Raw genomic sequence first — 26,532 nt, forward strand, 5'->3', positions numbered from 1 at the left:
GAACGCCAAAGGAAATGTTTCAGCCAAGGCCAGACTCTGAGGATTCCCAAAAGAACCTCTGTGTACAACCCCGAGGATGCTGCTCCTGGTTTTGCAGTGATGCAGGCAGCAGAACAGACTCTGGTGCTCTGTTTCAAAACAAAACCCCTCACAAAGCAAATCTGTCAGCACTGGCACGTTCCAAACCTAAACCTCACCTTTTCTCTAAGATTATTCACAATAGAAACCAGCAATTCAACACATCTGGAATGCCTGCAGATCCTCATCCCCGTTTTGCACCGAGTACCGCACAATTCCCATGGAATACCTTATTGGCAGGGGACAGGGAATCATCCTCCTGGCTCCTCTTGACCCCTCTCTTCAGGATGCTGGTGGAGGGGGAGGCTGAGGGGGACCACGTGCAGCGGGCCTGGAGGCTGGTGGGGCTTTCAGCCACCTGCACTGAGGGATCCCCTTCCACCTTCAGAGGGGAATCCACACTCATATCTGCCAAGGCCACGTTTTCAGGCACTTTTATTTCAGTTTCCATCAGTTCCTCCTTTATCTCTTGATCTGGAACAACACAAGTTTCTCCAGCAGAGTTCTCAGCTTCTCCTTTATCCTCCTGATTTTCTTCTAGCTCCTCCATCTCTTTTTCCTCAGGTTTGCTGTCAACACTCACTTCCTCAGGCACCTCTTCCAGCTGTCCACTTTCATTTATTTCTTCCTTTTCTGCAGCTGCTGGTTCTTCCCCTTGGTCCCCTGAGTCCAGGCAGCTCTCCCTGGGCTCTCCAGGAACACTCTCAGGCAGAACCTGCTCTGTTTGCTCCTTCTGCTCAGCAGGTTCCTTTATTTCCTCCACGGACTCGGTGCTTTCAGCTGCTGAACCCTCTGGATTCTCTGCGTTCTCCTCCTCCACCACCACCTCGCTTCCCTGCAGGTTTTCCACAGCCATTCCCTGGCTGTCCAAGCTGAAGGTGGTGGGTTCCTCGAGAGGGTGCAATGGAGTGCTCATGGCACATGGAGCCAGGGCCAAGCTCTCCTCCAGATCTGAGTGACCAGAAACATTCCCAGGTGTCTGAACTGGGGTGGTCTCAGGCTCCTCCAGCTCAGCAGCTTTCTCCTTTTTGGACTCAGTCAACTTTGATTCAGTCACCTGCTGCTTCGGTTTTTTAAAGCAGCAATCACAGCTCTTCATTTTCTTCACCCTTTTGCTTCTCTTGTTCTGACACTCAGGGCTTTGCAAAGAGGAGGGCTCAGCACCTGAAACATTTGCTGCTGCTGGTGCACAGACCCCTGCGCCGCTCTGCTTCTCCTGTTTGCTCTCCTCTGCTGCTCTCTCACCCTGCTCAGACACACAGGGGCTGCTCAGTGACTCCATGGATGCGTCACCCTTGCTCTGCTCCACGCTGCTGTCCTGCAGAGCACCTGGGACCTCAGAGCTGCCAGACCCCACAGCTTCTCCAGCAGCTGCAGGGATTTCCTGCTTTTCCAGGCCCCCTGATTCAGCTGGCAGCGCAGCACTGGTGCTGACCTCAGCATCACCTTTCTTTGCCTCCAGTGCACTCTTAGTTCCATCTCCCTGGGGAGACCCCTCAAGGCTTTGGCTCCCTGCCTGTCCCTCTTTCAATTTACCTTCCAGAGAATTGCTTCTACTCCTCACTTTCATGGGTTTTTTCTTCTTCATGCTCTCCTCCTTGCCCTTAGAGCTGTCAGCCTCGGAGTTCTCTATGCTGGCCAGCAAACCTTGGGAAGATCTCCTGGTGTGGTACCGTGGGCGCTCCACCTTCTGCCCTGCTGTGCTGAGGCTGCCCTGACCTTCCTCCTCGGCCCTGGGGGAATCCTCTGCCCTCCTGCCACCTCTGCTCCCCTCCTCATCCAGGCCCCTGCAGGCAGCAGAGTCCTTGGAGCTCCGCTCCTCTGCCGCTCTCTCAGCTTGGCTGCACTCTTTTGTGTTTTCTGTTGTTTTCCCAGGAATTCCTTTCTGCTTTTGGGATCCATCTCCTTTCCCCTGGGACAGTTTCTTCTGCCCAGCTTTCTCCTCCTCTTTCCTCCTGTCTCTCTTTGGGAGCCCATCCTCCTTGTCCTGGCTCCCCGAGGAGCTCTCCACGGTCTCGGAGCGTCTCCTGGAGGAACGCCGAAGCTGTTTCTGGTGAGGGGACGCTTGTGGCACCTGGCTGTCCTCCCCTGGAGCCTGCTCAGAGCAGCTGGTGGTGTCTGGGGGGGTATTTTCTTTCGAGTCCATGTCCAGCCCCTGGGCCTTTTCCATCTCTGCCACTGCATCCTCGGCTTTCTGGATGTCTGCGTCTGTGGAGTGCAGCGCCTGGCGCTGGCTCAGCAGGATGTGCTCCACATCCTCCAGCGCAGAGCCCAGCTCAGCGCTGCTCTCCAGGCCCTCAGAGGCCAGGGACTCCCCCAGGCTGCTCAGGAGCTCGGATTTACCCCCCTGCAGCTCCATCCTGCTCTGCCGGCGCGTCACCCTGCGCGTCGCCGCAGCCCCCGCCTCGGGCTCCGCTCTTGGAGCGTTCCCGTTTTCCTCTCCGCGTTTCTCTGCGCTAGCACCGGCCTCGCCGCCGCTGTTTTCCTGCCTGGCTGCATCGAGAGCGCTCCCAGCCAGCTCCAGCACCGAGTTCAGTGGGGCTGGGCTGAAGGGTCTGCTCTCTGCAGCCCCGAATTTCTCCAGGGTGATGAAGGACTGGCGCCGGCTCACGGGCTGGGGGGTGCCAGAGATGATGTCACTGGAGGCCGAGCTGTTGGTGACATTTGAGGTGTCCTCCTTCTCTGCCGAGGTCTCCTGAGAAGCTGCTTCCACAGAACTTGTCTCCAATCCCTCTCCCATGGATGTTTCCTCTGGGATCATCTCGGCTGTCTCATTTTTGGCCTCCCCCTCGCTGCTGCAGGCTGGGCTCTCCTCTGAGGGACATCCCTCACTCCCTGCCTTTTCCTCCTGTCCCAAAAACATCAACAGCAAAAGGAAATCAAATCCTAGGAATCAAAGGCAATAGCTGTACTTGTCCTATGGATACAACAAAACAGTCAGCTGCTACAAATATATATTTATTTCTGGTACAGTGGACAATAACACACCCACAAGGTTTTTCTAGCCACCCTTCCTCCAAATTATTTACTATCTGTGTTTTGATAGGTTTATAAAAGACACTTTTTAAAAACACTTCATCCCAAAGCAAAGAACCCCAAAAATGTCTGAAGCTGGGCTCTATTTTACCTGGTCTGATTGGCAGTACAGTTAGCACAGCAGCCAAAAGGAATTTAGGATTTACAATCTTTACCCCAATACACCAATATTGAGTGATCAGAAACTGCTCACATAAATCCTCCCATTTTGAAATCACATACCCAATGATATTTGATTCCTGTCAGGAATAAATGATATAAAGCAGAACACAGCATTGCTGTGGTGTTAAATTTTCTCTCACTTGGTGCTGAGAATGGAAAACAAACCACAAAACCTCTCATCTTAGGGCAGAAACTCTGATTTTAATCACCATCAGACAATAGGAAATTACCTGAGGTTTGTTTGCAGTGTCTTCTTTGGCATTTTCTACTAAAGGTGGCACTTCCCTGAAAGAGAATTATTGAAATCAGTGCTGTTGCCAAAGGAGAACCCTTAAATGACCAGAATCGGGCATTTCTACTTACAAAGAATCTTCCTGGCTCTGGCTGTACTGGGAAAATGAGGTGGTGTCCTGGGATGCATCCAAGGTGTTGTACATGGCAGGAATATCAGCTCTGGAACAACACCAGGAACGGCAGTTTGGAATTTATTAACCTCCTTATAGCAGGGCCATTATTTTCAGCTGTATTCAATCTTTATTTTTGGGGAATAAAAGCTGTGATTGGGATCCCACTCTGCAAAGAATTCACAGCCACCCAAGTCCTGCTTACACTGCTTCTGCTGCCCAAGCACAGAAAACACTCCAGTATTATTTTCTCACATTAAAACGAGGAATTCTAAAGATTCTTTTGCAATTAAGATGAGCCTTGGGAATATCCTAATTCCTGACATGCTGCAGACTCGAGAAATTTTTTTTTTTTAATTGTTTTACCCAATCCTTTCATTTCCATCATTTATGAAAAATGACAGCTTTTATTTCACGCTGCTAGTGAGTCACCAAGTAAAAACCTGAACTCCAAATTCCCAAACTCCAAACAGACTAGAGAGTGTGTACTTCATCAAAAGAGGAAAAGCAATTGCAAGAACAATTTGGTTGCTTTAAAACAGCAAAGCAAGGAACTCTCTCAGCTTTAAACTTAGTAACCTGTATGGAAAAACAGGACTTAAATTAACTGTGGTGGAGTGAGAAACAACTGAAGTTAAGTCAAGCTCAGCTCCTCAAGGGATGACATTTCACATTAAGTTTAAAACAATAAATGACAGACCTCTTTGACCTAAGCACTTCTTTCTGATGTTCTGTCAATATTCTTGGTTTTGTTTCTGGAGGAATAAACACAAAATCAACAGATTTCTCCTCTTCCAGAGGCGTCTCACTTGTTGTCTTAGGAGATGAAAATTCTAGTTTTAACTGCAGAAAAGATAAAAAACCCAAATCCTGGGTTAGGAACAAGAGAGGAACTGAAAATCAGGAATTTCTGAAGGACAGGACCTACCTCTGTGAGGGATGTGCCAACCTCAAAACCCACCAAAACCCAAATCTGTCCCAACCTCCAGCCAGAGGGAGGAGTGAGGGGTTTTTTCTGCCACCCTCCCACCTGGCCTGACCCCTCCCCAAAACTCAGCAGAGAATTCTGATAGGAATATTAAATCACGCTGTGCTGGGCAGCCTAAGTTGGAAAGAAAAATGTTTCAGCATCCTGATTTTGTCCTGAAGATCCTGGATTTGATTCCAGGACATCTCTCTGGGAACACTTTACCTTTGCAGGTGTTGCTTGCACGTTGCTGGACTTGTCTTTGCCATCGTTTTTAGGTTCACTCATCTGTGCCAATATTGAATCTCGTTTCTGTCCCACCTTCACCTCCATCCCACTTATCTTTGCATCCAGCTGGGAATTTTCCATCTGTTCAGACAAAACCACACTGAATGCACTGTGTTTGTGTCCAAGCTCACAAACCTACCCCGAGTTAATTTCTAGAATAAAACCATCCCACACTCACAGATTTCCTCTAAATTATCTAGAAGACAACTTCAAAAATTCATTATTTCAAATAAATTCTTAGAATTGAAATTTATAGTATGATATTATATTAATATAATTATATTATAGTTATTTATTAATTTCGAAATAAATTGTATTTTGTTAATATATTTATGCAGGAGCTGCTAAGAACCAGCTGAGTCTTTTGGCAGTGCTAACCCAGCCCAGTTTATCCATTCTAAACATGAAACCACAATTAGATTAGGTCAATTAGATTAAAATTCCTAAAAAAACTGGCCTTTCACTCCCTGCTGAACAATCCCACGAAATCCCAACATTTTTATTTAATTTTTACCATGTCAGAGAAGGGGCCACTGCACTCCTCAGACATCTCAACGCTTTCAAAACCAGGCAGCAGCAGAGGGATTTTCTTTTTGGCTTGGTTTAACACAGACCTGCTCAACAACAAAAAAGAAACATTTTAGATTTATGGGAGGAGGAAAGGTGCAGAAAAAGAGCAGTTTAAAGTTTAAATAAACTATATTTTTATTAGTTTATTTATTTGGAAGTGAAGTTTACGTCATGTTTTTCCTCACTTAAATTTCCAATTAAAGAATTTCGTTCCTTCAGCAGCCCAACAGTTTAACGAATTCCCATGGGGCAGATTAATTTTAATTACTTTTTCACTGATTTGTGCTTTGTTGGAAACGATTTCTTCAGCTTTAGCAGTTGAATTTGGAATAAGAAACAAACCAAAGAATATTTTATACACGATAAAAAGATCCTCCAGCTTGCAAGAGGAACCAGAACCGTACGACACAACTTGTGAGCTCTTCCTGTGATGATATTGCAATAAAAATAAATAATATAAATATAATATAAATATACTATAAATATAATAAACATAATGTTATTATAGTATAATAAATATAATGTAATATAACATAATATAGCACAGCATAATATAATATAGCATAATATAATAATATTAACATAAATTACATTAGTATTTAATTAATATTAAATAATGTATTTTACATTTATATATGTTACGTATATTATTTACATAATACAAGATATAATATATATTATATACAGTATATATAATAATTATATTATATACCATATATAATATAATATATTGCATTTTGTAATATATTATATATTGTATATGATATATTATATATAATACCTTATATAAAATATATAATATATAATATTAGGTATTATATATTTTATATGTTTTGTATTTAATTGTATCTAATTATATTAATAGTTTATTAGATCCAATTATAATATATTCATTATTATTAATTGTAATTGACAATATATATAATAAAATACTCATATAATTGCTATGACTATTACAATTAAATATTTAATTCTATTTTGTTATATTAATAGATTATATAATTGCTATATTATTGTGATTAAATCTTTATTTATGATAGATTTAATTATACTTATATATAATACAATGTATCAAAGTCATTATAATATTACTTAATTATATTAGTATATTAATACAGCACACAGAGCACTGTAATAAATAATAAAAATCAGTTTCTTACTTTAGTTGCTGTGGGTAGGTGAGGGAGGAGGCCTTGGCAAAGGTGCAGTTCCAGAGCTGGGCGCTCTGCTGGCGGATCTGTTTGCTCCTGTGCTGGAAGGCCACGCACAGCACGGGGCTGAGCTGCTGCAGGAGCTCCGAGTCACAGGAGCCCGGGCAGTGGCACTGCAGGCACTGCAGGATCTCTGCCAGCAGCTTCTCCAGCTCAGGGAGAACAAAAAAACCAGGCTGTTGGTTGTTTTTTTAATCTAAATTTTCAACTAAAATCTGCAATATTTGAATTTTAAGTTGATTTTACATTTTATTACTACGGCTTGAAATGTCACATCCCAACAGTCTGAGAGCTGATTGCTCCTCCCCACAAGGATTTAAAAATTATATCTCTACCTTCATCACTTCTTTTTTCATTTTTATTATTTTTTAATACAGAAAAAATGGCACAACTCTGCTGTTCCACATTTCCCCCAGCCCGTGATTTCTGTAGCAAAATTACCTTGTTGTTCAGATTGCTGTAGACTTTGGGTACCTCAGGGAGCCTGCCAAAACAAATTCAAATAATTCCTATTTTGCTGTCTCACTTATGCCAAGCATAAAAATGGAACAGATCACAAATTCCAGCACTGCACACTTGTTTTAGTAACTTGATGGAATGGTGTCATTTGGGGATTAAACAATTAAACAATTTCCTGATGGAGTTAATTAGATTATCTTTTAAATTCCATGGAAATGCTGACTTTAGGAGAAAAGTCAGTGGTAATTAGTACAAACTTAATGTTTTTCTTATAAATTAACTTCTAATTGCACTCTTAATGCTCTCCTTAAACACATTTCCCAGTGTTACATATAATAATATATAAAAATAAATATTTGCATTAAAAAGCTGAAGTAGCACTAAGCAATTCCATCAATGAAGCAATTCTGTAGAAATAAATATATTCCATAGAAATAAATACATTTCATGAAAATTATATTCCACAGAAATAAACATATTCCACAGAAATAAATATATTCCATATACAAAAAAAAATCCTTAGGTACAATTAGCCAGAAAAATGTGAGGAAACTGCATTTAATAACTTAATTTATAAGCTGAAGAAGCTCCCACATTTTTATTTGCTTCCACATGTCTTCCTTCAAAAATATTTATCTAACTTCTCCTTTATCAGGAATAAATCTTAAAAAAATGATGCTCAGAAAAGAAACTTTTCCATTTTTACGAATAACTCCAAGAAAAAATGCTCAGGGAAAAAAGCACCAAGCCAAGAATTTTTTTCAGTGTTTCCTTCTGCTTAAAAACTTCCTGGATTTCAGTGAGCATCAAGTAATTATCACAAATTTCCTAAAAAAATCTGAAGCAGTGGCCACTAGAAAATAAATTTCTATCAATAAATATATTAAATTACCAGCATGTGGAAAATATAAACTTTTGAGCCTTGCAGAGATGCCAACAGAGTCACTCTGAAGGGATCAAAATTTGAAATACAGAGCTTTTTACAAGTCCTGCGATGCCAGAGCTCCATCCCACACAACTCCAGAGTTTTTCCCAGCCATCCTTGAAATACTCACTTGTTTTTTTCAAAAAACACTGCCAAGGGCTTGGAAAAAATGGCAAATGTGGAGCCAATGAGTGAGGGCAGGGAGATGTGGCTGATGATGGAGTGCAGGGCAGCCAGCAGGGAAGGGCCCAGGGAAATCAGGGATTCCTCATGGATTTCCTTGGAGCTGAACTCGTGGAAGGAGTTCAGGAGCAGCAGCAGGAGCTTGAAGAGAGAGGAGAGTTTGCCAAGGGGCTCCTTCTTCTTCTTAGCCCAGTCTGTGGGTGTCTGGGGAGCTGACAGTCAAAAATTCAATTAAAATTTGATTTTAATTTAAATAATTTAATTTAAATAATTTAAAATTTGGGGTTCATTTCCTTAACCAACATGCCTGACAACAAAAGACAGCTGAACATTGAGTCTATGTGAGAGGCAGAATTTTGATTCCCAAACTAAATCTATATATAAATAGTTTAAAAATCAACTTAATAACTGAAACACGTTTTTATTGCAGAATTTGATCTGATTTCTGTTTTTCTTATTTATATTTCTGGTTGTTCAGACTCTGCTTTTAAGGTTTTGAACAACTTGAAAATAAACAATGACCACTCCTCAGACCCACAAATTCTGGAACAGTGAACAGGAGGGAATGATAAATATAAATTTTTATTAGTTTATTTATTTTGAAGTAAAGTTTACATGACGTTTTTCCTCACCAACATTTCCAATTAAAGCATTTCATTCTTTCAGCAGCCCCAATGCTGCATTTTACGACTTTAACCAACTCCCATGGGGCAGATAAATTTTAGCTACTTTTTTACTGAACTATGCTTTGTTGGAAATTGTATCTTCAGCTTTAGCAGTTGACTTGGGAACAGGAAACAAAATAAAGAACATTTTGTATACAATGACCCCTTGTCTTCTGTTACGCTCTCATTTTTAACCAACTCTTGAGACCACACACAGAAACCCCAAAATAAAAGTATTTCCTTACATCTATTTTTGGGCTGGAATTTAGTGCCATAGGGTGCAAAGTTGATGCAGTCAACCATGACTGACACAAGGTGGGTGAGACCTTCCAGCATGGAAAACTCCTGAGGAGGAAACAGAGATCAGCAGAAACAGAGATCAATCAGCAGAAACAGAAATCAATCAAGAGAAACAGAAATGAGTCAGGAACATCAGAAATCCATCAGGAGAAACAGAAATCAATCAGCAAAACCAGAAATCAACCAGAAGAAACAGAAACCAACCAGGAGAAACAGAAATCAATCAGGAGAAACAGAAATCAATCAGGAGAAACAGAAATCAATCATCAAAACCAGAAATCAACCAGGAGAAATAGAAATCAACCAGGAGAAACAGAAATCATCCAGGAGAAACAGAAATCATCCAGGAGAAACAGAAATCATCCAGGAGAAACAGAAATCATCCAGGAGAAACAGAAATCATCCAGGAGAAACAGAAATCATCCAGGAGAAACAGAAATCATCCAGGAGAAACAGAAATCAATCCTCAAAAGAGCAACAACAGAAAAAAAAACATGTTGGGTGTTCAGGAGAGCAGAGAAACAACTTTTAATTAAAAAAACTAAAAGTTTTTTGTTCTACATGATTGTTCTACATGATCAGGTCTAACAGATAAAATTCCATTTTAAATACACATTTACATTGAGGATGAGCTTCCCATTTGAATAATTATGACATAAATAGTGTCTAAAGCAGCAAACAGTGGCAGGCAGCTGGGAGAAGGGGTCACATTTAGGAGAAATCAATAAAATTAAGGTTGAAGGGTCGCTTTGTGCTCAAGACCAAAGCCTGGTTGCCAGGAAAGTCATTACAGGCACAACAATTAAGTTGCCATTAACAGTAAAAGCACGAATCATTTTTAGTGAATAGAAAAAATGATCCAAGCTGCTTTTTTCCACTCTCAATTCATCCAAATTCTCCTCACTAAGTCCAAACTTGCTTTAAAAGGAACACTGATACTGTGAGCTAAAAGAAGTTTCAATGTAACTTCACACAGAACTTTTAAATTGTTTAAGTTTGGCTTGTTTAGTAATTACTGGTTCTTGAAAGTGATGTTTATAACCAGGATACAGCAGTATCCAAGGTAAGTTACAATAATGCAATGCTCTCAATTCCAGGTTTTTTAATTCCATTTTTTTGTTTCTTTCACAGGTTTTTCTTCCAAAGTGAACTTTAAGCATGAAGGATTTTACATCCCAAAGCAAATAAATGTTCATCCCCTTCCCTTTGTGGTGTGGGTTTGGGAATAGGCAATTTAGGTAACAAAAACACTGATTCTTTCAAAAAAATCTTTCTCTTTTATACAGCTTTAGGAGTAAAATCCTTAAATTCTAGTGTACAAGGCTGGTGGTTCCATGTTCCTCCTTCCTAACTGCAGTGCCTGGGTTTGGGATATTTGTAATTTCACATTTCCATTTCACCTGGAAAAATCCCATTTACCACCACCATGACACTCATTAATCATCATTACAAATTAAAAGACAAATCTAAAATCTGCTTAACTACTTGATTATTTAAGCTTTCTAATTATTTTTACTCCCTTCTTTCATTTCTCTACCAACTCCTGCCAGCAAAAGGAATTCTTCAAGCTTTAAGTCTCACCCAAACCACTCCACACGACGGAAATCACCGCGTTAGAATTTACAACACGTTTTTATATCTAATTTAGAAGAGATCTGCTAAATCATATGTTTTATACTCACTACTGGAGTTTCACCTTCTAGCCCAGATATTATTTTGGCACAAAGTTCTTCACAGCACAGGTTTTCTTCTGCTGTTGCAACCAGAGCAGCACAGCGAGCAAAAGCTCGATACAGGTCTGACCAAGAGCGCAACAAGGATTTCAAAGTTGGCTTTAACAACAGAGAGAAAAAGTTGATAAATATCAATATCTGTGCACAGAGGGAAAACTTGCTTTGTGTTTTCTTCTTCTGTCAAAACCTAGGGAATTCTTTAGGGTTTTAAGTTGGAGGTTTAGGGTTTTAAATCAATGGTAGAATATAGGTGTTGTACTGAACCTCAAACACAGCTGAGTGAACCCAAAATCAGCTCTGAGAGTTCAGAGATGTTATAAATCCATATAAATAAATCCATATAAATGTTTTTAATTCATTTGATTCATTTGGTGTTACCTGTGGGAATCCCTGAGTGGGGAAAATGTGGGATACTGGCAGCAACAAAGCACTGTACACAGCACTGAAGTTGTGTTCCAGGGCGTCCCCCTGGTTCACCTCGTTATTCTGCAACAAGAAAAGAGTTTTATGGTTTAAGATTATTCGTTTCTTCAACCTTGTGAACACTTGGCTTGTTAAGAAACAGTTTTTACCACTTTTCTCCAAGGAGATTATCTCCTAAATGAGCTGGGAGAAGAGCTGCCGAAATCTGCTTTTTCAGAAGAGCAGTTTAAAGTTTAAATAAACTAAATTTTTATTAGTTTATTTATTTATTTATTTGGAAGTCTCCTCCCCAAATTTTGTCTCAAACCAGGCTGTTAATGAAGCTGCAAAACTGGGATGACAAACAAGACTGTTCCTGATTCACTTCATCAACACAGTTTGATTTCAGGTATTCTGCTCTTTTCAAGAGTTCAGGAGGATCCTGCCAGCAAAGGGTAAAAAGCTCTAAATGCCAAAATCTACTCCAGGAATGAAACCAATCTGTTAGGAAATGTCTGATGCATTTCTCACTTATTTCAGCTGCAGGAAATGATGACCACACTTAAGAGAATAATCCTGGAAAGGGCTGGGTTGGATCTTAAAACTCATCTCATTCCACACTTTCCTCTATCCCAGACTGTCCCAGCCTGGCCTCGGACACTCCCAGGGATGTTCAAGGCATGGGAAGGCAATAAAGGTCACACAGCAAAGGACCATAAGGAAATGGTTGTTAATCAGGTTGTTGTTAATCAGGTTGTAATGAATTTTTAAGTCAGTGCTTGTTGCTCCAGGTTGGGATCAGGCTCTGACTTGGCCACAGCAGCCCCTCCCTGAGCACTCTGAGAATCTGCATTACAGAGCTTGCAGCAGCAATCATCTTCAGGGACATTTTGCTTCCTGGACACCAAATTTTACATTTGCAGATCAATAACACAGATTGCAGGAAGGAAAAGCTTCTCTGGGAATTCCATTCCAGCTCCTCCCCACCCTCCCAGCCAGGAATTCCCAATTCCCAATATCCCATCTGTCCCCAGTGGGAAGCCATTCCCTGTGTCCATGCTGCTGGAAATATTCACAGCACCTAAAAATTTCTTCATAAATTCTAGGATTTTTAGATCTAACGAGGATAAATTCCTTCAGCAATTCCTACATTACAATTAACATATTTCTAGTAAATAAACTGCTAAATCTCGTCAATATTATCATTTATGTGGCTTTTATTACATTGAAGATGGCTAACATGAGTAAAACTCTGCTCTAATTACATCCTGAAAATCCCAGTTTGGGATTTATTTTATTTTCCCACCAAGCAAACCAACCCATGGTATTTATAAGTTATAAAATAACTTATTTAACAATAACTAACTAATAACTTTATTTAACAGCTCCTGCAGGGAAGCTTTCCACGGTTTTTACCAGCAGGATTATGCCAAGATATCTAATTTCAGTATCATTTCAAGACATGGAATTCCTAAAAAAAATTCAGATAAATGCTCAGCAAAGTTCTCCTGTGGGGTTCAGGGAGTTGGGAAGAGAACCAAAAACCACTGATTAACAAATTAATTACCTGATTAATCCACTCAGTCAGAGGATTAACAACAATACTCCACATCCTCCAGAGGTGCTCCTTGTTGCCCACCTGCTGTGCACTCTGATCAATGACACAGAGCACAGACTCACTGAAAGCCAGGGCAGAGGTGGGCCCAGACAGGGCAAAACCCACCAGAGTTTCCAGAATCCCAAAGAATCTGGGAAAGGAAATTCCACAGGTAAGAGATTTTTGGTTTTGGTTTTGTTTTCCAGCTGAAATTAAGAGGACAAAAAAAAATAAATAATTGTGTGGTATTTTCTAAGGGATGCTCAAAGCTCCACGTACCTCTCATCTGTCAGACAGCATTCCAAGAGATTATTATGGAAAGGCAGCTGGATTAGGAACAAAGCTGGAGTTCCCTTGGGAGAGAAATCGAAGAGGTTAAAACAATATTGATCAAATGAAATGGCTGCCCATCTTCCACAAGTATTTATTATTATTTATTATTATTGTGTTCAACTCTGAGCCAGAAACTCACAATTATCCAAAGTTGTCCAAAATTGTCAATTCTAACACTTCAACATAAAAAGGGAGAGAAAACTATAAATAAAATATATTGCATAACTTTATATATATTTTAGAGAAACAAATTGAATTTTTAAACTTATTTTTTTTTAAGTAAGAGGGGAAACTGGAAACACAAGATGCTGCCAGACCCTGGGATTTGATTATTTCCAGGTTACAGCAAGAGAACTTTTGGGCAACTTCTGTTCAAATCTAACACAAATATTAAATATCTGCCATTTCAAACTTCAACTAGGAGCACAAGTCTTTCTATTGGTCTGCTCCTCTCCAATCAGAAATCCCCCAAATTCTGGATAATTTCAGCCTTTTTTAACAGGTTTTTGTGATTATTTTCTAAATATTTTCCCTGTTCCTCCCTTCTGATGCAGCACACAGGATATGATATTCACTAATGAACACCAGCCCTTTATCTGCAGGAACTTCATTAATTAGAGACAATTAAATTACTCCTCAGAAGTGAGGCCTCCAAACCAAATCTGTGGAATATGAAATAATTTGACTTCCCAATACCTTTCAGCATTAATAAAGCCCCAGAATTAATTCAGACTTACATTTAAAAGATCCATATCAGCAACCTGATAAGCTGGGGATCCCAACACTTTGGAAGGCAACTCCTTGACAGTGATATCAATGAGAGACTAAATAAAAGAAGAGAAAAAAAAATATACATTAAAATATATTTTTTTTCTGATGCTTCAGATATTTTAAGCAACACCACAAATAAAAGAAAAATTGAAACAATTCCCTTCAGTTAAAATCCCAAAAGAATTCCATCAAGAAGGTCTCCAAAGTGTTTTTTGGAGTACAGGAGAACCACGCAGCCAATTCTGCTGCTAAATCTGGAAATGCTTTTCAAGAAAAACTTACCAGTATTTTCTGCACAGGCAGAGAATTTGATCCCACGGTGTTTTTTAAGGCCTGGAGTAACATGGTCAGTATTTCTGAGCCTTGCTTTTCTTTTTTATTTCCTGGGATAAAGAACATTTCCAGTCAGAGCAGAAGAGTCACTCTGAGCATCATTCAAACTTTTAGTGCAAAAGCAAAAAAAAATATTCTGTGTAAATTTGTAAAAAATTACCAAATACTTCAGAGATTCAGTGCCAATTCTGCTCAGAACATAAATGAAATCTCAAAGTTGAAATAAAAACCTCCAAGTTTAATTAGGAAATGGAAACACCTTTGTTTCATTTAAGGATTTGAATTTTGATATGTTGAAGTTGTGGAATTTTGTATTCATCCAAAGAATGATTCTTAATTTTCTGTTCGGTTTGCAATATAAAAGTTTGTATTATTAAGAATATTCTGGACTTTCTTCAGGACCTTCCTTGGATAAAGGACATTTTTTTAAATAGGAAACAACTTTTATACATCTGCAGACACTACAGTTTACTGTGGAACAGAATTTAAATAAAGAAAAAAAGGCACCAGAGTCAAAAACTTTCAATTTTTTGTCTCCATTCCTCAATACTAAAGACTTAAGGAGGGGTTGTTTTTCTTTTGAAATTGCATTAAAACAGAACAGAATTACTGATTCAGACTAAGCAATGAAGCATCAACAATTTGTGGTCTAGTTTAAAAATAAACCAACTCTAACTGGTGAGCAATGCCGAATTAAATAAAATGACCCTTTTTACCTGCTTCAATTGCTGTTTTTACATATCCATTTATGTCCTTCCAGATAACATTCAGCAAACAATCTGCAAGGTAACAATGGTTTTATTCAGTTTGCAATAAAAACATTCAACAAAACTGCAGCTAAGATACAAATTGTGTTTAAGAACAGGTTTTGATTTAAGCCAAAACTCAAATTTCAATGCAAGTCAGACCAGTTCTACTTTTTATAACATCAGGATATCACACAAAGTGCTGATTTCTTATGTTTCCCTTGCCCACTTGATTTCCCAAGAAAATGTTTAAATTTCTTACCAGGAACTTCTTTTCCAATGGCAACAAAGCCATCCTGAACAGCATTTATCAGAGTGCTGGCATGCTTACAAAAAAAAGAAGGGCTGCTGATCAGTGGGTACTGGAGAGGTTCTGTAAGAACAAAAAAAACCACATTCCATAAACCTGTTACTTTGCTGTTTACTGGGAAAATAAGCCTTAAAAACAATCAAGTATTTGTGTATTTACAGCACTTTTAACATCAAAATGTCTTAAAGGTGAAAACACTTAAAAATAATTTTACACTTATGACTTTATATCATTTTATTCCTATAGACAAGATTTGCGATTGTGCAAATACCTTTTTAAAAAAATAAATATGTATATATATAAAACTCATATACCTAAACTAAGCACGAGTTTGTTCTGCTTAGCAAAATCCACCACTTGTGGTCCCATGAGGAAGTGGAGCAGCATTTCAATTCCCAGGAGCTGGATGGAAGGGAAGAGCACCACTCCTGCCGTGCTGCTGTTCAGGGCCATCCTGGGCGTGCCTGGGCTCACAAATGGGAAAGGACCTGAGGGAGAGGACAGAAATCAGTCTCACATTCCAGGGAAAAACCCCAAATTCCCCAGGAAAAAGACGAATCATGAAGTGGTGCTGGTTGAAAGGCAGCTCTGACAGCCACCCTTCTCAGCTAAGTGGGGTTTGCCATCACAGCCATATTTTTTCCAAGTTTATCTACCCCAAAATTGTAAATTCTGGGAGACCACATTTTATTTTGGTCCCACAAATCTCCATGGAAGCTGTGGTCACACAGTCACTGAACTCTTGTTGTAGAAATCTGCTGCTACAGAACAGTTTCCATTGGAAATTGTCACCTGGAACAAAAATTTAAGAGGTCTTGGCAAAATATTTTTGACCAACTCAGCTGTGATGTCATAGGAGTAAGATGAAGTGTTTTTAGGAAAGGAACACGGGAAACTCTCCAAATCCAGGACATCCCTGAGGCTCCTAACTACAGCAGAACAGAATGGCACAAGCCATGGATGCCAGGCCTCCAGAAAGGGAAGAAAAACCAGGAGTTCTTTACTGGATATTTAGATACAAAGCTCAAATAGATGTGGTTTCACATGTAGTTAAAGAATTCAAATTCCTGATGGATCATCATCTCTGGGCAGGGTTAGATGGGATATTGGGAAGGAATTCCTGGCTGGGATGATGGAGAAGCCCTGGCACAGGGCTTGGAGCAACCTGGGGTAGTGGGAGGTGTCCCTGGATGAGCTTTAAAGTCCTTTCCAACCCAAACTATTCCAGGATTCTCTACTATTCAGGCAGAAACTAAAAATGCCACAGGAATAAAAGGGCACATACAAATTGCACATATATTAATATATGAAAAGTAAGATTTCAAACCAGAGCTCCCTTGCAGCAATTCAAGACATTAAAACTGGTCCTCAAACTGTGATTGGCACCATTTTTTAAACTTTAAAAAATGACTGCAACAGCCTCATTTTACCCAATATAAATCACGACCTCTGAGCCCTGCAGTGACCACAAAGAAAAATCCCTCGGTTTTCAAGAACAATAATTACAAATGAAAAAGCAGAAAGGTGAGAAACAGAACAGATGAATCTCTGCACCTGAAATGCAGCTGGAAATTTCAACAGGTTGATGTTTCAGTACCTGATTTCTGCCCAGGGGTTGCTGAGCCCAGGCCGGGGTTGTTGGGGCGTGAGGGCGTTCCTGGGAATGCGGCAGCAGGATCCACACTCAGGGTACTTTGGATTAATGGGACACAAACCTGCAAAGGGATCCCAGCAACTGCTAAAACACACGCTAGCCATAAAAAACTCATTTCAAATATCACAGACTGGGCTGTTGCTCACAAATCAAGAGTTTTTGGGTACTTATAATGAATTAGAAATGTTTAATCAAACAAAAATTCCTGCTGGGTGCAATATATTTTAATAACCCTAAGAAAATCCTTTTTCCTCCCTTTACTCCCATCTTGAGGATTAATTTAATGAAATGCAGGTGTTGAACAGAAACAGGTCCATTCCACTTACAATGTGACTAGGAATGAAACAACATCATTTTTCTTTCTATCTTCCTAAATATTTATGGATTTTTTAATCACTTTTCCCATGGCAGCCTTTTCCAAGCCCACACTTCCTTAGTGAAAGGAGAAAAGAGCTTTTATTTCACAGATTTATAATCCATGACTGCACTCAGGGGACATTTTCAGAGATGCTCACAGGACATTCCCACACTCTCCCCAATATTTTGGGGCTGTGAATCCCAAATATTCCTTCTACACAATCTCTAAGTCACACACAGGGACAAACTGGTTCCTTGAGGGAGTTTGATTTCAGCACCAAAGCAGAAAAGGGATGAAGCAGGAATATTTCCCAGCACTCAGAGCGGCCTGAGCTGCAGAGGGATCAGGATTATTGTCACCTGTGTTACCTGTTCAAAGTTTGAGGGCAGGTGGGGTCCCAGTCTCATCAGTAAATACCACCACACCTCCAGCTTGGTCAGTGCCAGAGCCTCTGTCCTCACGTGGATGGAGCTCAGGGGCTGCATCAGCAGCTTCAGCCTTTTAGCACTGCACAGGATGTCTGGGAGAGCAAAAAAAGGTGCATTTATTTCATACAAATAATTAAATCACATTACAGAGAAATTTCATTAAAACCATCACGCTTTTTCCTAATGCATTTTAGCTTCAAATTCAATTAATGGGAATTTGCAAAACTCAACCACACCAACCTTTCAAGTTCTCTTAATGTTGTAATTATTGCTTAGAAAAATCAAGTATTTCTTTGCAACACAAAGATTCAAACTAGATTTTCTGAATTCCAGCCTGACCCTGTTTGAGAAGGGAGGTTGGATCCAACCTGACCCATTTTGAGGTCCTGTGATAAAGAGAAGAAATTCTCTCCTGCTTGCTCTGTTAGGTCCCATCTGCTCCAGTGAAAGGAAAACCAATCCCTGAGTTTTCTCTTCAGAACAGAGAAGCACAATCAAGGTAAAAAAAAATACTGTGTTTTGACACAGGGTAGACTAAAAACTTGTCCAGATCTAGGTTACACCTTAAAAAAAATTTTTTACAAAAAAAAAAAAGTTTCAAAATCCTGAAGTGTTGCCTTTCTCCAGTTAAACCACACCATCCAAAATAAAATATAGAGATATGTATGTATATATATGTTTTACTCTCTATTTATATGTTTTACTCTCTATTTATTTATTGTTCTCTATTGCTGTTTGGATCAATTACAGCACTACAGAACAGGATTTACTAATTTTATTCTATTTCTTATTATTATTCTTATTCTAATTATTATTTTATTCTATTTCTAGCACTCCCAGCAGGAAAATTAGGGTAGAACAAATGATCAAACTATCACCTTGCCTCAAAGAGAAAACAGAACAAGAAAAACCAACAAAGAAACCCCAAAACTTTAATTTTACCTGTGGATACACACAATGAATTTTTATGCATCATTATGTGGAGTATACAAATAATGCACTGACCACTAACAGAATATTTTTTCCAGTTATGTATTAAAATAGGCAAAACAAGTCAGGTTAATTTTTAATTTATTTATTTATTTTTTAAATCTACCTGGATTTAGAGCAAAGTTATCAATGAGGCTCTTCCATGCAATGAAGGCAATTTTCTTCACCACTGGGGATCCACTGCGGAATCCCAGCTCCTCCAGCTGCAGCAGGGAGTTGATGAAGCTGCCACTGCGATGCAGAGTCTGAGCAGGAAGAAATTCAGAATTAAAAGAGGTTTTTGCTGTTAAAATCTCATTTTCTGAAGATTTCTCGCCTTTCTGCTTACCTTCCCAAGCAATCTGACAAACAGGGGCCACAGCTTTAACACAAAGGTTTCGTTCTTTGTAGAAAACAATTTCTGAAGTTCGGAAATTAATTTCTGCAGACAGAAAGAAACAGGATTTCTACAATAGATTAAAAGCACTCTAAAAATGATACTCATACCAATGTCTGGGGACACAACCAGCCTGTTTCCACATCAGAGGGATTTCATTCATTCATTACCACCTGATTCTCTTTCTAGCTGCAATTTATGGCTGTTGTTCTGACAGTGGCAACCAACAAAGCAAAATCCATTTCTTCAAATATTTGCACTTCCTCCAACTCCAAAGCCAAAACACACCCTGACCCCAAACACCACCTTGGCTGGTTGGGTTTTTCAGAAGAAAATAAGGCAAAATAAATAAGCCAAGTAAGGCCAGTGCTGGAAGTGAAGATGAAAAGCTTCATCAAAAACACCAAGGGGCTGCTGCAGCACAGGACAGGGAACCTTAAAGGATGTGGAAAATGCTGAGTATCCTCTGCTTTCCTGCCTCCATCCCCATTCCCAGGCCTCCAAATTCTGCCTCCCATCCCCTTTGTTGCCAGGCACTTTTTTGCAGTGGTCCTATATCCACATTTCCATTTATTTTTTTTTCCATTAAAACCACTGGCATCAAGAAGGTGCTGTCAATGCACAGGAAATCAAACGAGGGCATCCCAACTGCTCCTGCTGCCCAAAATCCCAGCATTGTCACTCACTGTGGTCATCAGGTGCTCGGTGACAGCTGCCACCTCCTGCTGCTTCTGCAGGAGCAGTGGCATTCCCATCTCCAGGGCAGTGGCACCTCTTAACTGCACTTTGTGAGCTGAGTGGACAACCAGGGGGATGATCAGCTTTGCCCACCTCACAGCCTCTTCTCCCATCTGGGCTGGAGTTTGCTCCATTAAACTGGATCCAAAAAAACAAACAAACCCAAAAAAATAGGGATTACAGATCTCCAACAGCCAGCTCAGGCACTCCAGTCATCTTTATACCATCAATAAATGCTCTAATTCAATCTGTGATTTATAGGAAAACATTCCAAATGTTTTTAATCAATTGTCTTTTGAGGTTGTGTTAAAACTGCAGAGTTCAAGTGGTATTTCAGATAAACCTCTCCAAAAGCACAACAGCCTGACTCTGTCCCTTCTGTTTTTATCACAGCTATTTGGAAAAAGGAGCCTGACAGGAATGCACAATGCCCAAGGAAAGTTTGGCCATGAACCATCCCTGGGAGCTCCCAGGAGCCCAGGAAGCTCCAAGAGAGCTGGGAACAGCTCCCAGCTGCTTTTGGAAAAATCCCAAGCCAGGTTTGCACAAACTCCATGAACATTGGCCTGCTCAGAGCTCTGATTTTATCCTCCTATTCCCAAACTATTAGAGCACACTGTGATGAAATTCCACACGTTTACACCATCCCACACACACCAAAAAACGTGCAGAAATTGGAATATCTGGCATATATTCAAGCTAGCCTGTATCTAGAAATCCTGGAATTTTGTGAAGTCCCCCTTTTCTCCAGGAAAGTCAAATCCCCATCCCTACAGTTTATGGAGAATTCGCTCTAGTAAGGAAAAGTTATGCCTTCAAGTCATTTTATTAAAGCCAGAGAACAAGAACCGTTTAAAATAATTATTTAAAATTAATTTGCAGCTCAAACCAGATGCCAAATAAGAGAAAAACTTGAAAACGAGTGAAGATACGAGCTCAATGTATTTACTAATACAGAAATTAAATTAACACTAAGTAAAGATTAAATTTGAATGTTTTAGTTGTGCTGAGCAGAGCAATGGGCTCACAGTGATGATCCTAAAAAGTCACCTTTGTAATTCAAAAGGAAATTCAACAGTTAGAGGAAACGTTGCACTAAAATGTGTTACCAAGGGGATATTCTTAAATATTGTATTTTATTTATATTCATAAATATTAAATTTATATTTAAGTTTTTAAATAAAGCCCCAAATAACAGCAGAAAATTTCTCAAGTGGGCAGGTTCTGGAAACAAAATGTAAGAACATGACTAGGGAAGCACAGGTGAGGGTTGGGAAATAATTCCTAAAAAGCCATGAAAAATGCAAGCAATATTGTCTAATTTCTGCACCAGAATGATTATATTATTATTATTAAGGTAATATTTTGTAATGATAATACACAAAACAGTAATAATACACAAAACAGTGCAGCTGCTGCCACCCACAGCAGCTCCCCAGTTCCCACCTGGGCACAATTCCATGGAATATCCCCTGGCCAGTTGGGATCAGCTGTCCCAGCTGTGTCCCCTCCCAGTGTCCCCAGGGGTGGGGTGAGAAGCTGCCAAGTCCTTGACTTAGAGCAAACACTGCTCTAAGTTTAGTTTAGTTTAGCAAGAACTAAAACACCCCTGGTGTTATCAACATTATTCCCATCCCAAATCCAAGCCACAGCGCTCAGCCACCACCTCTGGCCCAGTTCAAACCAGGGTAAAACACCGGAGAACAATCCTTAACATAATCAACAACTCAAGGAGCATTGAAGTTTATGTTTCTTTAGTACTTTTAGTGCCACTAAGGTTTTGTATGAAGAGTTTCCCCCTCAAACAAAGGCTGACAGCTGAATGTTGCAGAGCACTCACCGTATAATGACGTTAAGTGCTTCATATTCAACCACAACAGACTGAACTTCTCCTTTAGTCAGGATTGTTTCCAGGGTAGAGAGAATACTGGACACCTGAGGAAACAAGAGAACAGCACAGTGAGCACCCAGATATAAATAATTCCACCAGAATTGTGGTATTTAATTTTCCAGGACTGTGTTTGCATTATGGCAGATCTCATTTTCAAATGGAATATTCACAACCTTTCTCCTCTGTGATATTTCATTGCTTTTTGAACTGCTCACATTGCAGCTTTCCCCTCAAGGAAATCAATAATTTCTGGCTCAGGATTGCCAAGATTTGACGCTTGGCTGTCAGGTTTGATGGGAAATAACCTCCGGATTCAAAAGCTACTGAGAGTGACAAAGAATTTGCCTCCTCTCCCTCGGAAATGACAGCACCAAAATGTAAAATGAAGAAACTCAACATCTTTTTAAGCACTTCTGAAGCCTCCTCTCTGTGAGAAATGAGGCCACCAAAAGAAAAGTGAAGAAACTCACCTCCTTTTTAACAATTTCTGGAGGAAATGCCTGCTTAGAGATGACCCAAAGTGCCCGAGTGCGAGTGTTTTTGTCTGAGGATTTGACAGCGACGCTGTTCACTGCTGCCAGCAAGTCCTGGATTTCAGTGCCTGCAAGCAGAACACACAAACCCTCAAAACCCTGTTCAACACAATCCAGGTCATTCTGTCACTTAAATTTGCCCAGGATCCATTCAGTTAAAAGTACCAATGGTTTATTGCCTTAAACATCACTTTGGAGCAATTTATTTCCTACTAAAGTAGCCAAAAAGGTGAAAATGTAATTATATACTAATAATGCAGTGTTATCTGTATTACCTTTATAAGAATCCATAAAATTAGAAACCAGCTTTAGTTATATACACCTGAGCTAGAGATTAAGTATTTAATTACTCAAAACTTCATGGATTTTAAGTGAATTTAGCAGTATTTTTTTCAGAAATTGGCATAAATTAATTTCTTTTTAGAGCCTACAAGAGGTTTTTGTTATTAAAGGTGGTAAAACTGTAGCTTGTTATGTAAAAATTAATAAGGTTAATATAGGATTTAGATCCAACTAAGAACACAGCTGGAGAAATCATGCGTTCCTTTAAAATTCAATGGTAAAAAGTCTGATTTATTTCAAATTTGCACTTTGTGGGTGAATGATGTCACAGTCAGGGAAATGGAAGGACACTTTGACTCCTCTCCCCCAATCTCAAGTACACCCAAAGGTACAGGAGCTGCTTGTCTTCCCTCCCTTTTTAACTCACCATTGTTTTCAGGGCTTTGTGATTTCTGGAGCCTGACATTGTATAACAAAATTGTTGTTTGTTAACTGGTTAGAAAAAACGAGTTATGAGAGGAAAGAAGGATACCACATGGACATTATTAGAAATGCCTCATTCTCACAGGAAATCAGGGCAAATTTTGCATAACAGGAAAACAGAAGACACTGAAAAAACTGAGGAGAAGAACCAGAAGAACCAATTTCAAACAGGAAAAATTCCCTCTCCTGTGACCAAAAACCAGTGGTTTTACCCTTGAGGCAAAGCCTCAAGTTCTCAAAACCAAAACCTTTTGTGAAAGGGATTCAACACCTTCTAGGAATGCAGGTCATAAGATTTTGGATTACTTTAGATTAATTTGAAATATTTGGGGCTGGACTAGATGACCTTTAATGGTCTCTTCCAACTCAAACCACTCCATGATTTGACAGAACAAAGAAATCTCTGAGAAAAAGCTGGAAAATGTGGAAAAGCTCTACTGTGCACACCCAAATCCTACAAATAGGTTCTTCAGTCTTTTCCCACAAGGACATATTTTTTTGATCACTAATTCCACACAACTAATTACTGGTCTGATTGCTACCAAAGCATTTAATGAAACTAGGAGTTAGTAAACCAGAATTAGTGTAACAGCATGAAAAATCAGCACCATGCTTGTGTACAAAATGTAATTAATGAGCTGATGACACACTCATACTACAGACAAAACCTGGGGAAAATTAAAACAAATGCCAAGAAAAACATAAAGAAAGAGCTCTGCTGTATATATTTAGACTCACAGTTTGTTTGCTTACCGGATAATTCAGCTGTGTTATTTGAATTAAAAGTGCAGAATCCCAAGGCCTGCAGTGCTGCATTACTGAGCTCCAAGTTTGGACTGGAAATGTGTGCCTGGGAAAAAAAATAAAACAAAACCCAAATCCACAGATTCTCAGGTGAGAAAAGTAACTGAGAAATATTGAGTTTATTGTCTGAATACCAAAACTTCTGACAAAAGCAAAGACCAGGTGAAAAATGCAGGAAACCCTCCCTGAATTCTGTACACACCAAATCAATAAAACAATTTGAGGTGCTGAAGGCATTTCTGCTCTCTGTAATGAAAACGTCTTTAATGAAATAAATCCCAAACATTTCAAGCTTCTCACTTTGTATGCTAAGTTCTCTCACTTGACTCTACAATTGTTTTTAAGCTTCTAAAACAGAAGGAAAAAATGGCTAAGGATAACCTTTAAATTAATCTTTAAAAAAGCTTGATGTTTACTGCATATTCTAAATTCTGAAGTGTTTCTAGGGAGCCACAACACACTATCTCTTGTGGCTGGAAGATTAGATTTGACTGTGGGATGCTGCCTGAACACATCCAAAACCCAACATTTTATTTTTTCTGCAGTAATTCCTCACAAGAAAGATCTATTTTGCAAAAAAAAAAAAATTCTTACTGCTCTGTCATTACCCTGCAATCCTATTAAAGGTTGGATTCCAAGATTTCAGAGGTATTTTCCAATTTTAATGGTTCTGGGACTCTATAAATTAATTTCAGTTTGAATCTTTCGATGCCCACTGACCTTGCCCATCAAAATATATCTTTGTTCATTAAAGTGTAAGAGAACTGGGTGGAAAAACCATACCTTGAACACTTTGCAGAGCTGAGGGAAGTGTTTCCTGACATCTTCACTGAACGCTTTGCCTCCTTCACCACTCAAGCGACTGCAAGGAGCAGGAGGGAAAATAAACAGTATTTACAGATTAAACACATTGTAATTGACTTAACTTTCAACTTCTGATACAGTGTGTTTTCTTGAAGGAAATCGACATGAGACTGAAAGAGCAAAAATGCCAGCCCACGGTCTGACCCAGCAGCAAAACCCTGTGTTAAAGCACAAAGTGAGTAATGACTCATTTACTGCCTATAGAACATTTATAAAAACATAAAGGGCTTTCACTTCTTGGTCAGCTTCTATAGAACCATTAAAATTTAGCATGCAAACTTGAAATGACTTGCTGCAAATTAGAAAAACAGAAAAGCAGGAGCTGAAAAAGCACGTTCCTCATGAGCAGTTCCAGAATGCAGGAAAATCCTGGTTTGACAAGCAGCAAGGATGATTTTGCACATGGGTGAGGAACATCCTTGCAGGAAAGCTGTAATTATCCCATAAAACGTTAATCATGAGTTTCTCACTGCAAAACCCAAACCGTGCTAAGTTCAGTCATCCAGGGACAACCTGAGAAACCTGTTGCTACTTAATACTTACATCAGGAGTTTTTTTTTTTGGCTGTCAGTTATTTCTAGAAACCTGTAAAATCTGGTATCTGAGTAGCTACAGCTTTAAAAGTCACTGCAGAACTGAAGTGAGACTCCAAGAGAAAGAGATCGTGCCTTTGCACATGATAAAATGGGAAAGATGCAGGTAAAAGACACAACCTCGTGGGGAAGAAGCACCTTCCAGAAAGAAATGCATTAAAACAAGGCACGACCGCTCCAAAACCCGAAAAACGCAAGTAAAAGCTTCAAGCTTCCAATCATAAAGCTGCAACGCTTTTTCATTAACAGAAAGTTGTTTATTTCCCAACGTTCTTCACCCACCTCTGATGATCATCAACTCTTGATGATCCAAGAGGGTAGGGAGGCTCTGGGATGCGCAGATCCTGTGAAGATGCGCTCCTTCCTCCCTCCTCTTCCTCTCCTTCCTTCCCTCGCTCCTCCCTCCCATCTCTCCTCCTTCCCCTTCTCCCTCCCCCCAGCCCCGCATGTCTCCCAGCGGCCACGCCGCCCCCAGCCCTGATCCCAGCCGGGGCAGCAGCTTCCGCTCCGATCGCCCTCCCAGCTCTGTCCCTCCTCACGGCCGGCCCGAGCCCTCAGGGCGCCCGCTCCCCTCCCCGCCGGCAGCGTGCGCGTCCCCCCCGCGCTCACCTGACGATGGTGAGGTGCGCGTCCGTCAGCTCTCCCGGCTGTGCAGCGGGGTCCGCCAGAGTGTGGAGCAGCGGGCCGAGGCTGGAGCCAGCGGCGGGTTCGGCGGGATCGTGGCCGGGAACGGCGGGATCGGGGCCGGGCGCGGCGGGATCGGGGCCGGGAGCGCTCATGGCGGCGCCGCCGCCTCCCCCCAGCGCGGCCGCCCCTCAGCCCCGCGCGCCTCCCGCGCTAAGATGGCGGCGCGCGCGGGCCCGGCGGCGCGCGGGCCCCGGCCAATGGCAGCGCGGCCCGGAGATTCCCGCGCCTCGCTGCGGCCCCGCCCCTCATCGCTGATTGGCGGAGACGCTGCGGGAAGGGCGGGGGCGCGCGGGGGGCGGGGCCAGCGCGGCGCTGAGGGCGCTCGGTCCGAGCCGGCCCCTGAGCCCGCAAATCCTGGGAAAAGTGGTGGAAAAGCAT

The 26,532-nt window shown here is 40.6% G+C and overlaps 1 protein-coding gene across 2 annotated transcripts in view; it reads right to left on the reverse strand.

The window, feature by feature from the left end:
- Nucleotides 1-26,287, reverse strand: part of RIF1 (replication timing regulatory factor 1) — a 29,403-nt gene extending 3,116 nt beyond the window's left edge. For both annotated transcript variants that reach the window (XM_088059108.1, XM_014249132.2), the window contains exons 1-29: nucleotides 26,077-26,287; nucleotides 24,794-24,872; nucleotides 23,960-24,056; nucleotides 22,379-22,509; nucleotides 21,858-21,952; nucleotides 19,966-20,155; nucleotides 19,232-19,324; nucleotides 19,010-19,148; nucleotides 17,854-18,005; nucleotides 17,071-17,188; nucleotides 15,788-15,961; nucleotides 15,426-15,536; nucleotides 15,134-15,196; nucleotides 14,367-14,467; nucleotides 14,051-14,137; nucleotides 13,260-13,333; nucleotides 12,951-13,131; nucleotides 11,360-11,467; nucleotides 10,931-11,080; nucleotides 9,194-9,293; nucleotides 8,231-8,495; nucleotides 7,158-7,200; nucleotides 6,666-6,868; nucleotides 5,450-5,549; nucleotides 4,873-5,016; nucleotides 4,381-4,523; nucleotides 3,640-3,729; nucleotides 3,507-3,561; nucleotides 308-2,926 (exon numbers count right to left, since the gene is read on the reverse strand). In XM_088059108.1, coding sequence (XP_087915234.1) covers nucleotides 308-2,926; nucleotides 3,507-3,561; nucleotides 3,640-3,729; nucleotides 4,381-4,523; nucleotides 4,873-5,016; nucleotides 5,450-5,549; nucleotides 6,666-6,868; nucleotides 7,158-7,200; nucleotides 8,231-8,495; nucleotides 9,194-9,293; nucleotides 10,931-11,080; nucleotides 11,360-11,467; nucleotides 12,951-13,131; nucleotides 13,260-13,333; nucleotides 14,051-14,137; nucleotides 14,367-14,467; nucleotides 15,134-15,196; nucleotides 15,426-15,536; nucleotides 15,788-15,961; nucleotides 17,071-17,188; nucleotides 17,854-18,005; nucleotides 19,010-19,148; nucleotides 19,232-19,324; nucleotides 19,966-20,155; nucleotides 21,858-21,952; nucleotides 22,379-22,509; nucleotides 23,960-24,056; nucleotides 24,794-24,872; nucleotides 26,077-26,246 — 6,075 coding nt within the window. In that variant the 5' untranslated portion in view covers nucleotides 26,247-26,287. The remainder of the gene's footprint in view (nucleotides 1-307; nucleotides 2,927-3,506; nucleotides 3,562-3,639; nucleotides 3,730-4,380; nucleotides 4,524-4,872; nucleotides 5,017-5,449; nucleotides 5,550-6,665; nucleotides 6,869-7,157; nucleotides 7,201-8,230; nucleotides 8,496-9,193; nucleotides 9,294-10,930; nucleotides 11,081-11,359; nucleotides 11,468-12,950; nucleotides 13,132-13,259; nucleotides 13,334-14,050; nucleotides 14,138-14,366; nucleotides 14,468-15,133; nucleotides 15,197-15,425; nucleotides 15,537-15,787; nucleotides 15,962-17,070; nucleotides 17,189-17,853; nucleotides 18,006-19,009; nucleotides 19,149-19,231; nucleotides 19,325-19,965; nucleotides 20,156-21,857; nucleotides 21,953-22,378; nucleotides 22,510-23,959; nucleotides 24,057-24,793; nucleotides 24,873-26,076) is intronic.
- Nucleotides 26,288-26,532: the final 245 nt, after the last annotated feature.

The sequence above is a fragment of the Pseudopodoces humilis genome, chromosome 8 (assembly GCF_049639895.1).
Source record: "Pseudopodoces humilis isolate 2021_Gansu_Grassland_sample_001 chromosome 8, ASM4963989v1, whole genome shotgun sequence".
Taxonomy (NCBI): Eukaryota; Metazoa; Chordata; class Aves; order Passeriformes; family Paridae; genus Pseudopodoces; species Pseudopodoces humilis.